Genomic DNA, 14,155 nt, shown 5'->3' on the forward strand with positions numbered 1-14,155 from the left:
TCCTTGATTAATTCCAAAGTATTTATTCTTTTTGATGCTGTTATAAATAGGATTTTCATTATTTCCTTTTAAGATTGTTCATGTGTATAAGAAATAAACTGATTTTTTAATTTTAACTTTGTATCTTCTACTAGGTTTACTTATTAGCTCCAATAGTTTTCTTTCTGGAATCTTTAGGGTCTTATATATAAGATCATAATATCTGTGAAACGAGGAAACTTTACTTCCTCCTTTGCAGTTTGGATGCTATTTATTTCTTTGTCTTGCTTCATTGCTCTGGCTATAACTTTCAGTATTATGTTGAGTAGAAGTGGCAAAAGTGGGCCTCCTTGTCTTACTCCTGATCCTAGAGGAGAAACATTCAGTCTTTTATTATTGAGTACTATGTTGCTTTTGGTTTTTCACATTTGGCTTGTATTATGTTGAGATTTGAAGTAAGAAATTGAAAGACAAATTACTTATTGAGACTATTTTTTAGAACACTTGAAAATTATAGATGTGTTTCTGAAACTATATCCCACCTGTTTTTAGATGTTGAATCTATTGCATATGTTAGTTATATACTTGGTATGATGTTTTAACTGTTTCAAATTGAGATGTATTAATTTAAGAGTAGCAATATGAGTAGCTTTGTTATTTTTCAGTTGCTAAGTCTGTCTGACTCTTTGGGACCCCACGGACTGCAGCACACCAGGCTTCCCTGTCCTTCACTCTCTCTCAGAGTTTGCTCAGATTTATGTCCATTGAGTCAGTGATGCCATCCAACTATCTCATCCTGTCACCTCATTCTTCTGCCCTCAACGTTTCCCAACATCAGGGTATTTTCTAATGAGTCAGCTCTTCACATCAAGTGGCCAAAGTATTTATTGGTGCTTCATCTTCAGCATCAGTCCTTCCAGTGAATATTCAGAGTTGATTTCCTTTAAGATTGACTGGTTTGATCTTGCAGTCCAAAGGAGCCTCAAGAATCTTCTCCAGCACCACAGTTGAAAGTATCAATTCTTTGGTGCTCAGCGTTCTTTATGGTCCAACTCTTACATCCATTCATGACTACTGGAAAAACCATAGCTTTGACTATACGGACCTTTGTTGGCAAAGTGATGTCTCTGCTTTTTAATACACTGTCTAGGTTTGTCATAGCTTTTTTTCCAATACCTTAGTTAGATTTTTAATTTGACACTGCTTGATGATTATGTTTATGTATAGTGACTTTCTCTTCTAAAAAATGTTTTTTTCTCTTTCAGGCAACTTAATGCGGCCTCTTTTGAATTATGGTATTGCTTGGTGAGCATATTTTTTTTTTACTTTATGTTAGTTTTCAGAGTAATATTGATTACCCTATGTAATTTAGTTGTATTTTTGGTTTCCTTCTGCAGTATGTCCATGGGCTTCCTGGTTGAAGAGACTGCCCCCCTTGTTTGGAGAGGTCTTATGGTAATGTCTGCCATTGAGAAACTATTGAGGCAGGTAATAAAATTGCTTTAAGTAGAATTTTATTATGGGTACACTGTGGTAAATATTTGCTGGTGAAGGGTCATTAAGGTTTCCAGTCATGTTTGAGATGTTTTGCAAAAGAATCCAGTTGACAGACTGAATTTATAATGAGTTATGTGGCGCCAAGACCAAATTCCACCATCATGTGATTGAAACTTTCCCATTGCTTTTCAGTACTAATGTCTAATGCCTTATTTTATATTGTTCTGTTTCCCTTTTCAGACTCTGTTGAGTCTGTAGTACAATGAGGATATCTATTTTATAAGTAATCTGCCTTCTTTAGATTTATGGTTAATTTCATTGTGGCCAATATTGAGTTATAAGGGCATTGTAGAAATTCCTCAAATGTAGAAAAAAATATTTAAACCACCGTGTTTATGATTTAAAATTGCTTCAGAAGAAAATGAAATTTTATTTTACTCTGAGTACATATGGCTATATATTTATATATATAGTGTCTGTCCAATCAACTTTAATTTATCCTTAAGGAAGAGAACATTTGATTTGATAATCTAAAAATATCAGATGGGCTGTATGTTATTTATAGAAATAAATTTTATTTTTTTCTTAGTTGCTGTACATTTATAGTTAATTATTTTCTAGGTTATAAGTACTTCACATTTTCTCACTGACTCACAACAGTTACCCCTTATTTATTCACGTTTTACTTTAGGTCAGGCACCATGCCATAGGTTGACAGTTCTAATCATAGGTACTCCTATATTCATTTCCAGTTGTTAAAGTAAGTAGATATTTCTTGAACTCTGAAACTCTTCTTTTTCCCCTGTAACATCTTGTCTTATTTTTCTGCTGCTTGAGTTCTGATAAATTTGCTTTTTGATCTTTGTTCCCAGGATCTTTCTGTTTTCCCAGCACATTTAAGTCTCTTGGCTACATTTCTTTCTCTTTTACACTCAGATCCCATAGTTAGTTATTTCAGTTATACTCCTAACAACATTCTGTCCATCCCGTGATCTTGACCTTTATTTTCGTGGATTAAACCAGCCTTTTTTTTCTTTAAGGAAATTTTAAAACAATCTTTATTCAGTTTATAATTAGAGTCAATGAAAATTTGGAAACACAGAAGGAGGATTCTGATTTTAATATTGTTGACTGAAAAAAAAGTACAACCTATAAGTTGAAAATTATGTTTTGTTTGGTGGACAAACCGAGGACTTAATCCTTGGATGCAGTCTCTCGGATAACTCTAAGGGACTGCTTCAAAGTGGTTAAGGGAGGAACCAGGATATATGAATTTTTGCAGCAAAGTTTTCCAGGTAGTCAGAACATCAAAAGATTACTGTTAATTTGGGGAGAATGGATACATGTATTCATATGGCTTAGTTCCTTTGGTGTCCACCTGAAACTCTCACAACATTGTTAACTGGCTATACTCCAGTATAAAATACAAAAATTAAAAAAAAATTACTGTTACTAAAGAAAACCACATATCTCAAGGTAAGGAATTTAGTGCTTGTTTATGTACAGGAAGATGCAAGAGCTTGGGCTCACTGAAATCATTCCTCAGTTATCTGGGGCCTCAGCTATCTGGGACCAGTATCCTGTGCTTTCTCCTTCTAAGCTTGCTCTCAGGGTGCACCATCGGGGTGGCTGCAGCAGCTGACAGACCGCTAGATGACAGACATCCTGTTTCTATCCTAAGTTCCCTCAGGGCTAACTGTCAGGGAGGCTACAGGGCAGTGGCTTGATGGCTGCAAGTCCTTTGTTTACTAATATGGCAGGCAACATTTTTTCATCCTCATTATTGGTTTTCCCCCTCCTGTGTTAGGGTTAGAATTATCAACAGGAAATGATTCAGAATTCCTCCTAAGGCTTTGTGGATGGCCACAAGAAGGTGGAAATTCTTCCACTTTCCACAGTAATCAGACACTTAGAGATTCAAGTCAGTGAGAAGAGACACAGAAATACAGGCCAAAGGTTGGTGTTCTGAGGAGCATGCTCTGTGAAAGTATAATAGCTGGTTAGATGCTCTGTGGGCTTCCCCTGATGGCTCAGCAGGTGAAGAACCTGCGTGCAATCCAGGAGACACAGGACACGCAGGTTCGATCGCTGGTTGGAAAGATCCTCTCGAAAAGGAAATGGCAAACCACTCCAGCATTCTTACCTGAAAAATCCCATGGACAGAAGAGCCTGGAGGGCTACAGTCAGCAACAAATTTCCTTCGTTTCTGGATGTTCTATATAGCAGTGGATTGTGGAGGATACCTAGTTCATTGGCCAATTAAAAAAAAATTGAATATAACACATGTACAGAATATAACACGTATACATGATCTGATCTGATACATGTACATAAGGGTCCAGATAGATGGATTATCCCAAAGAGAAAATACCTTTGTACTCATCACCTAGGACAAAACAAGCAGAATACCAGTGTTTCAGATGCTCTTCTATCTCATCCCAGATACTAATTTGTGGGGAGATGATAAGTACTTGTGGTCAGTCTGCCATCTTAAGCTAAAATCTGTTTTTAAAGTTGTTTTTCCTTTCTTTCAATGTTTTACTGGGTTAAACTTACAGATATAGTAGGATGCACATATCTTATATATGGAGTTCAATGATTTTTGATAAACATATATAACTATGTAACCACACCCCAGTCAAGATAGAGAACATTTTTATCCCCCTCTAGAAAGTTTCCTTGGGCTCCCTTGCTGCTGCTGCTACGTCACTTCAGTTGTGTCTGACCCTGTGCGACCCCATAGACAGCAGCCCACCAGGCTCCCCCATCCCTGGGATTCTCCAGGCAAGAATACTGGAGTGGGTTGCCATTTCCTTCTCCAGTGCATGAAAGTGAAAAGTGTAAGTGAAGTCGCTCAGTCGTGTCCGACTCTTAGTGTCCCCATGGACTGCAGCCTACCAGGCCCCTCCATCCTTGGGATTTTCCAGGCAAGAGTACTGGAGTGGGGTGCCATTGCCTTCTCTGCTTAGGCCATCACTATTGTGACTTCTGTCACTCTAAGTGAGTTTTGTGTGTTCTTATATATTTCATATAAAGGGAACCTTGTAGTATAATTCCCTTTTGCATCTCATTTGTTTTTCTTAGCCTAATGCTTTTAAAATCATCCTTGTTGCATGTATCAGTAGCTGAGTCCTTTTTATTGCTGAGTAGTAATTCCTTTGCATGAATATAACCCAATTTATAACTTCTGATGATAGACAATTGTGTAGTCTCCAGTTTGGGGCTATTATGAATGATGCTGCTGTAAATACTTGTACAGGTATTCATAACGGTTCCAACTGTTTCACATCCTTTTTTTGTGTGTGTTATCATTCTCTTCACTGGTGGCTGTAAAAATGATGTCTTCCGATGGTTTCGGTTTGTGCTTCCCTGATGGTCAGTGATGTTAAGCCCCTTTTCATGTGCATGTTAGATATTGCTGTGTCTTCTTTCGTAAGTGTTATGTTCAAGTCCTTCACTTTTTTTTGGCTCATTTCTCTTCTTGTAATTGAGTATTCTGGCTATGAGTCCATTATCAGATACATATATTGGGAATATTTCTCCCAGTCTGTGGCTTGCTTTTGATGAGCTGAAGTTGTAAATTTTCATGAAATCCAGTTTATCAAAAAATTATGTTTAATGCTTAGTGCTCTCTGTGTCCTCTGTAGGAAATCTTTGCCTGTCTACCCCAAGGTTGTAAAGATATTCCTGTATATTTCTTTTATCTTAAAACTTATGGGTCTGGCTTGTATATATTGAATTAATTTTCGTGTGTGAAGTGAGATAATGATCGAGGTTTATATTTTTCATTGTTGTGTGATAACAGGAAATACATTTATTCTTTGTCCTTTGGTCCTGACACAAAGCTCCCCAAACCCTTGGAATTTCCTGAGTAGTAGATTTGTCCTTTGTCATTCATAAGGAGCCCCTTTTTCAGCACACTGGCTGGTTCATGCTAGGGAGATGACTTAGGGTGGAATCTCAAGATAGCCTCAGATGGGACTGGTCACCAGAAGACCAAGTATTTAGAGAGTTAGAATTTTCCACCTCACCTGCCTACCTCTGGGAAGGGGATATGGGGTGGACTGCAGATTAAACGCTATAAAACTCTTGAATAAGATTTGATGAGCTTCTGGGTTGTAAAACACATCCATGTGCTGGGTAGGTTGTGTACCCTAGCTCCATGGGGACAGAAGCTCCTGTGCTCAGAGCCCTTTTGAACCTTGCCCTGTGTACTTACCACGTCTTCATCTGCCCTTTCATCTGTATCCTATACCCTTTGTAATAAACTGGGAAATGTAAGTAAACATTTCTGTGAGCTCTGTGAGCTGCTCAAGTACAATATAGGCACACCTAAGGTATTTTAAGTTTGGTTCCAGACCAGTACAATGAAGAGAGTATCACAATAAAGCCATTACACAAACTTTTTGGTTTCCCAGTGCACAGAGTTTTGTTTCACTGTACTTTAGTCTGTTAAGTATACAGTAGCATTATGTCTAAAAGAAACATTGTACATACCTTAATTAAGAAACACTTTATTGCTGGAAAGCATTAACCATCATCTAAGTCTTCAGCAGTCCCTTGGACTGCAAGGAGATCCAACCAGTCCATTCTGAAGGAGATCAGCCCTGGGATTTCTTTGGAAGGAATGACGCTAAAGCTGAAACTCCAGTACTTTGGCCACCTCATGCGAAGAGTTGACTCATTGGAAAAGACTCTGATGCTGGGGGGGATTGGGGGCAGGAGGAGAAGGGGACGACAGAGGATGAGATGGCTGGATGGCATCACTGACTTGATGGATGTGAGTCTGAGTGAACTCCGGGAGTTGGTGATGGATGGGGAGGCCTGGTGTGCTGCGATTCATGGGGTTGCGAAGAGTCGGACACGACTGAGCAACTGAACTGAACTGAACTGAAGTCTTCAGCAAGTCATAATCTTTTTGCAATAGTGACATCAAAGGTCAGTGATCACAGATCACAGTGACAAATACAGTAATAATTAACAAGTTTGAAATATTGTAACGATTACCAAAATGTGATGCAGAGACACAAAGTGAGTAAATGCTCATGTGGAAAAATGGTCCTGAAAGACTTGCTTGATGCAGGTTTGCCACAAACCTTCAATTTGTAAAAAATGCAGTATCTGTGAAGCATGATAAAATGAGATATGTTTGTAATTGAACTTAAGGAGAGGGATCTTGAGAACCTCTGATTAATAGCCAGTTAGCCCCAAAGCACATGTAACAGCCTGGATTTGTGATTGGCATCTGAATTGGGTGCAGTCTTGTGGGACTAAGCCCTTAATATGGAATCTGATGCTATCTCCAGGTAGAGAGTGTCAGAGTTAATTGCTTGGTCATATTGGAAAATACACATTATCTAATTTTTCTAGCATTATTTGTTGAGAAGACTTCCCTTTCCCCATTGAATTGACTTGATACATTAGACAAAAATCAATTAAGCTTATGTATAGGGTCTATCTCTGGACACTGCTGTATTCCAGTAATAGTTGAATCCTTACAGTAAAACCATATTGTCTTAATGATTGTAGCTCTTTAGATGGCTTATTAATATCAGAAAGTGAGAGTCCTCCAACTTTGTTCTTTCTTAAGATTACTTTGACTACTTTAGGTTTTTTCACATTTCTATATAATTTTCATATTCAGCTTATCAATTTGTAAAGCATATTACTGTTTTCATTAGGATTTGTTGTTCTTCAGCTGCTAAGTCGTATCCAACTCTTTGTGACCCAGTGGACTGCAGCACACCAGGCTCCTCTGTCCTCCATTATCCCCTGGAGTTTGCTCAAATTTATGTCCATTGAGTCGATGATGCTGTCTAACTGAGTCGGTGATGCTGTCTAACCCTTTCATCCTCTGCCACCCCCTTTTGCCTTTAATCTTTCCCAGCATCAAGGTCTTTTTCAGTGACTCAGCTCTTCCTAATCAGGTGGCCAAAGTGTTGGAGCTTCAGCTTTAGCATCATCTTTCTAATGAGTATTCAGGGTTGATTTCCTTTAAGATTGACTGGTTTGATCACCTTGCAGTCCACAGTACTCCAAAAGCATCAGTTCTTTGGTGCCCACCCTTCTTTATGGTTCAATCTCACATCCATACGTGACTACTAGAAAAACCAGAGCTTTGATTATATGGACCTTTGTTGGCAAAGTGATGTATCTGATTTTTAATATGCTATCTAGGTTTGTCATAGCTTTCCTTCCAAGGAGCAAGTGTCTTTTAATTTCATGGCTGCAGTCAACATCCACAGTGCTTTTGGAGCCCAAGAAAACAAAATCTGTCACTGCTTCCACTTTTTCCACTTCTATTTGCTGTGAAGTGGTGGGACCAGATGCCATATCTTAAGTTTTTTGAATGTTGAGTTTTAAGCCAGCTTTTTCACTCTCTTCTTTCACCCTCATTAAGAAGCTCTTTACTTCCTCTTCAGTTTCTGCCTTTAGAGTGGTATCATCTGCATATCTGAGGTTGTTGATATTTCTTCTGGCAATGTTGATTTCAACTTGTGATTTATCCCACCTGGCATTTCACATGATATACTCTGCATGTAAGTTAAATAAGCAGGATGACAATATACAGCCTTGTGGTACTCCTTTCTCAATTTTGAACCCGTCCATTGTTCCATGTCCAGTTCTAGCTGTTGCTTCTTGACCCATACAGGTTTCTCAGGATATAGGTAAGATGGTCTGGTACTCCCATCTCTTTAAGAATTTTAGTCAGTGAAATAGAAGTAGATATATTTTCTTGAATTCTCTTGCTTTCTTGATGATCCAACACATGTTGGCAATTTTTATCTCTGGTTCCTCTGCCTTTTCTAAACCTGGCTTGTACATCTGGAAGTTCTTGGTTCATGTACTACTGAAGCCTAGCTTGAAGGATTTTGAGCATAGCCTTGTTAACATGTGAAATGAGCGCAATTGTACAGTAGTTTGAATATTCTTTGGCATTGCCCTTCTTTGGGATTGGTATGAGAACTGACCTTTTCCAATCCTATGGCCACTGCTGAGTTTTCCAAATTTGCTGACATATTGAGCACAGCACTTTAACAGCATCACCTTTTAAAATTTTAAATAGCTCAGCTGGAATTCCATCACCTCCACTAGCTTTGTTTGTGGTAATGCTTCTCAAGTAATGCTCCAGGATTTCTGGCTCTAGGTGAGTGACCACACCATCATGGTTATCCAGATCATTAAGACTTTTTTTGTATAATTCTTCTGTGTATTCTTGCCACTTCTTCTTAATCGCCTCTGCTTGTTTTAGTTCCTTACTGTTTTTGTCCTTTTTTGTGCCCATCCTTGCATGAAATATTCCCTTGACATATCCAATTTTCTTGAATAGATCTCTAGTCTTTCTCATTCTATTGTTTTCCTCTATTTCTATGCATTGTTCTCTTAAGAAGGCTTTCTTATCTCTCCTTGCTATTCTCTGGAACTCTACCTTAAGTTGGGTATATCTTTCCCTTTCTCCCTTGGGTTTTGCTTCTCCTCTTTCCTCCATTATATGTAAAGCCTCCTTAGACAACCACTTTGCCTTTTTCTATTTCTTTTTCTTTTGGATGGTTTTGGTCACGGCCTCCTGTACAACATTACAAACCTCTGTCCATAGTTCTTCAGGCACTCTACCAGATCTAATTCCTTAAATCTATTTGTCACCTCCACTGTATAATCATAAGGGATTTGGTTTAGGTCACCTGAATGGCCTAGTGTTTTCCCCTATTTTCTTCAATTTAAGCCTGAATTTTGCAATTAGGAGTGTATAGAGCTTCTCCATCTTTAACTCCTAAGAATATAATCAGTTTGATTTCCATATTGACCATCTGGTGCTGTTCCATTGTCTTCTGCTTCTCATTATTTCCAATAAGCAATATGCCCTAATTTGTCTAATTGATGTCCATAGCTCAGTAGCTAAGGGCATGGACTGTGGAGCCACAATTGCCTGAGTCCAATACTTACTACACATGTAATAGCTGTATATCCTTGGGCAGAAAGCTCTCTGGGCTTTAGTCTCCTAACCAGTATAATGGGGTTAATAGTATCTACCACATTATAAAAATTAAATGAGTTTATAATATTCTTAGAAAGCATAGTAATTTTATATAAGTGTGCCATGTTATTACTGTATTTTATCAACCTTAATACAAATTAGATTCTCTCCAAATTTTAACATTTTCTAATCAGAATGCATCTTATGAGTGATAACTTCTCAGAATTCCTTTATCTGTGGCTTGAATTCTGGTTCTTCCAGAGATATTTTGTGTTGTTTCTTCATTCATCTGGGGTGTTTTCAACCGGAGGCAACTTTATTTATTTTTAAAATTTAGTTTTAATTGGAGGATAATTGCTTTATAATGTTGTGTTCATTTCTGCCGTTCATCAACATGAATCAGCCATAGGTATACACACATCCTCTCCCTCTTGAACCTCCCTCCCACCTCCCACCCCTTGAGGCAACTTTAAATAGAATTCGTTTTTGGGACCAGTCTGGTGGTCAGAATTCAGATGGAAAGCTCCATGGGTACCAATTTTGGTTCATTGTCTTTAGGAGGTGTTTTTCTGCCTTCTGCCATGGCCTGGAGAGGTGCATATTTCCTTGAAATTTATTTCTCACTTGAGGATTTATGTTTTATTTACCTTTAGAAGAAGAGAGTTTAGTCTTTTAGGACCCCAACTTTACGAAAGTTTCTTCTATTAGATTCTTTCTCATCTTAGGTGTTTGCTCTATTTTCTTCTGACATAAAATAATGATACATCTTATAATAAGTAGGGTATTAGATTTCTTGATATTAGGTGTCATTATTATTGTCATAATCACCACCATCCTCCCTGAGACATCTGATTTCATGACTTCAGCTATATTAATTATAGTAGCAGACTTCTCTTTGGTTAATATTCTGATTTGAGGTGGTGATTTTGTGAGGAAAAGGAATTAGTCAAGAAGAAGAGAAGTAGTTCAAGTAGGAAAAGAACTAAGAATGCTAATATCATAAAGTGTTTGCAGCCATGGTTTTTCAACATATCTGCATAGTAGAGTCATTTGGGAATTTTAAAAAAATTTCAAATTTCAGGTCACACCCCAGACAGAGTAAATCATAAACTCTTGGGGTGTTAACTAGGCATCAGTGTTTTTGGAACTTTGCATCTGATTCCACTGTGTAGATAAGTTTGGGAACCACTAGTTTCAAGAAGGATAGGTCAGTGAGAGTGAGGATTGAAAAAGGGCAAGAAATAATAGATGGTAGGTAACCATTTATGATCCTTTAGTAGTATAGGGAATGAAAAATGTCAGATGATAGGTGTTTAAGAATGAATTTATAGCATGACCTTGGAAGTAGAGTTGTATAAAGCCCATAATATAAAATAGGCCATTCAGCGGTGATGGGGAAAAGGAAAGAAAAACAGGGTGGAAACTTAAGGAGGAATGGTATCAAATGAAAACCCTTTTCATTTGTTTTCCGAGTAGGGCAGGCATACCTTTTCCAAAGCACAGAATATAGTGTAGAAGGACTGAAGAATAGAAAATGAGAGGATTATTGAAAGAGGAATATTATGAAAGAGGCAAAAGGGAAGGGGATTAAAAAGTTATGAATTATTTATAGAAAATAAGTTTTCAGTCCAATTTTGGTGAGTACAATGAAAAGAAGATGAGGGAACCCCATCATAACTGACACTAAAAAGAGGTTAACCAAAATTCGTATTTCCTAGATCTTCTCAGTGGAAGGAAAAAGATAGTGAGTTTACTCAGTTGAGCAAATTTGGTTCACAAATTTCTGTATTCATAAAAATTGTCTAGGGAGCTAGTTGAAAATTCATATTTATAGCCTTCCCATTCCACTCCCCCACTTGAACATTTTCCTCAGTAAGTTCAAAGGAGGGCCAAGAAGTTTACATTTTTAATAGATTATCCCAGGTGAGTCGTCTTAATGCTGGTGGTTCTGAAATCAAGATTGGTTATACCTTGGGCTAGAGGCAGTGCTTTTGAACTGCTTTCAGAGGAATAAAAAAAAGATGAGAGAAATGAGCCCTGTGCAACAGCCAAGGCCCACTGGATGCTAAATGTGATTTTTTTAGGTTTGATGAGTTTTTATGACTGTCTTTAGCAACTCTCCAAAGCCTGAAAGCTGACATAGGTGAAATCTGTTGTTGGATCCAGGATCGGCATGGCAGAAAATCCAGACGGGAAACACATCCAGGGCATTAATGAAGGAAATATTGAATTCACGGTCTGGTTTCCTGGAAGACAGGCAGTCAGGAGGGATCAGGAGGCTGAGTGTAAAATCGAAGGCATCACATAATTGAGAATCATTCTTTATGGGGAAGAAGTGGTTCAGTAGCTTGGTAGGAACAAGTGTAGAAAGTTTCAGATAAATTGATTTTGTTAGGGAAGGGAGGGGCATTAGAAAGTTTGGGCCTTCCTTCCTTATTTGAAAATTTGGTGTTGTTGAAGAAAGGCACGTTTCTCTCAAAGTGAGAAAATTGTCAAGGATCAAGTTATCTCATTGTGGGATGGTAATAGGGTTGCTAGATAAAATGCAAGATATACTTAGTTAAGTTTGAGGTCAGATACGCAGGGAATAAGTTTTCAGTATGGACATGTCCCAAATATTGCTTGGGTCATGCTCACACTAAGAAAGTATTCATTGTATATCTGATATTCATATTTAACTGAGAGGCCCATGGATGGAGGAGCCTGGTGGGCTGCAGTCCATGGGGTCGCGAAGAGTTGGACACGACTGAGCGACTTCACTTTCACTTTTCACTTTCATGTATTGGAGAAGGAAATGGCAACCCACTCCAGTGTTCTTGCCTGGAGAATCCCAGGGACAGGGGAGCCTGGTGGGCTGCCGTCTATGGGGTCACAGAGTCGGACACAACTGAAGTGACTTGGCAGCAGTTTCCTCTGTTTCTTTTTTTTTTTTTTTACTAAGTCTGGCAACCTTTGGTAGAAATGATGTTTCATAAGATATAGATAAGAGCCAGGCTGGGAGAAGGTTGTCACGGTGGTGGAGTGGAACTGAGTTGTTTGAGAATAGAAAGTATGAAGTAGTATCAGGGGAATATTATTTAGCCAAGAGTGTCAGGTATAAATAATCAAAATAAGATGACCATTAGAGTGGGAGATGAGACAAAGAATTATTGTGTATTAAAGTAGGGGAGCTCTGCCAGGATCATTCTTTGTAATTTTGTAAAGAAAGATGGTTTGTCAATTTATTTTACCAACATCTGCACCTTCTTCTGAAGCATAACTTATTTTTCTGGATACAGAAGCAGTTGTATAGGGAGTCTCTCATGGTTTCAGTTGCCAGTGTCTAGTTAATTTATCTGCATAATATCACCCCACCTCCTTTCAACTTCATCTACTAAAAGGATGGGAAGAGATTGATGAATAAATGTTGTGTGTTCATGAATGCATTTTGTGATGAGTTGCAGGAAAGCATGCCAGCCCATAAAAATAGAAGTTAAACTTTATGATCAATTAGGAAAACTAGGCAGATAAATGCTAGAATGTCATTTTGAATAGTAGATTTATCTTTGTGTTTTTCTTTTTATTCTCCTGATTTTGGAAACAATTTCCTTTTATTTTCCATCTTGACTTTAAATAATTAAAGGCACAAACATTTAGTATCATTTCACTCAATGAATAACTGATAGTTTAAAATTTTTCTATTATTCGTTGATTCTGGAGTAATATTTTTTTTCCTCTTAAGTGGTGCTCAACATGATATAATTAGTTTAACTCAAACAAGGAAATCTTGTCTTAGAATCTTTGACTTTAAAAATGTGGGATATTGGAAAAATAACTTTAGTTAGTAGAAGAACAGCATGGGAAGGAAAACTTCAAAGGCTAGTCTGGTGTCAGCACCTGCTGCGGTCACAGTGTAAACCCTGAAGACCAGGGATTTTGGCAGCAGTCTCAGTGCTTTTAGTTCATTCTCCAGTATCCCCAAATGTGAAGCAGATGCCAGTTTCTTCTCTAGGGCTCTGATAATGGCATATAATGAGTTGGTTGTTTCCTAGCAACTAAAGAAGCAGTTTCACTTTAGCTGATCCTGCAATAGGAATGAGACATTTTCCCTTGATAGCTGGTATTAGTGATTTCCCTGACAATGGAATTTCACTTCTGAATAAGGAATGTTCTCAGCCTTTGGTTTCCTAAAGAATTTTGCTTTTGAGTGTGGGCTAAGCTCTGCTTAATCCTGTATAAAATGAAAAAAATTTCTTGAGCCCCCTAAGTACCTCTCATGGGAAGAGCCAAAGGAGTTTGATACATCATTTCTCAAATGGCAAGTCATTATACAAGAAGCTATAATGGGTGTATTTTTCCCAGTGTTTAACAGGATAATTAACAGCCAGATTCTTTTCTGTATTTAATGTTTGAGGCAACCAAGGTTTATTAAGTATTGGCCAATGTATGGTAGAAAATATATATATGAAACTTTATTACCATTTCAATATACAGTGTAATAAAAATATCTTCTAATCTATAACCTACTTTATTTCAAACAATATTCTATACATAAAGTTACTATTATACCAGTTATTACAATAGTTCATTTTATACTAAACTGTTGAACAATTTAATGTTTAACTTTAAATAATTGCTAATATTTAGTTGTACTTAATTGTGGCATATCTAAATCCTTATTTGGCAGTGGTAATAGATCAGAGGTCTTCTGATTATTAAGATACA

The 14,155-nt window shown here is 37.6% G+C and overlaps 1 protein-coding gene across 12 annotated transcripts in view; it reads left to right on the forward strand.

Annotated features, from left to right (window-relative positions):
• Window positions 1-14,155, forward strand: part of NUBPL (NUBP iron-sulfur cluster assembly factor, mitochondrial) — a 526,006-nt gene that overhangs the window by 159,344 nt on the left and 352,507 nt on the right. For all 12 annotated transcript variants that reach the window (XM_070775436.1, XM_070775425.1, XM_070775429.1 and 9 more), the window contains 2 exons: window positions 1,245-1,284; window positions 1,377-1,467. In XM_070775436.1, the coding sequence (XP_070631537.1) occupies window positions 1,245-1,284; window positions 1,377-1,467 (131 nt within the window). The remainder of the gene's footprint in view (window positions 1-1,244; window positions 1,285-1,376; window positions 1,468-14,155) is intronic.

Source organism: Bos indicus, chromosome 21, assembly GCF_029378745.1.
Source record: "Bos indicus isolate NIAB-ARS_2022 breed Sahiwal x Tharparkar chromosome 21, NIAB-ARS_B.indTharparkar_mat_pri_1.0, whole genome shotgun sequence".
Lineage (NCBI taxonomy): Eukaryota > Metazoa > Chordata > Mammalia > Artiodactyla > Bovidae > Bos > Bos indicus.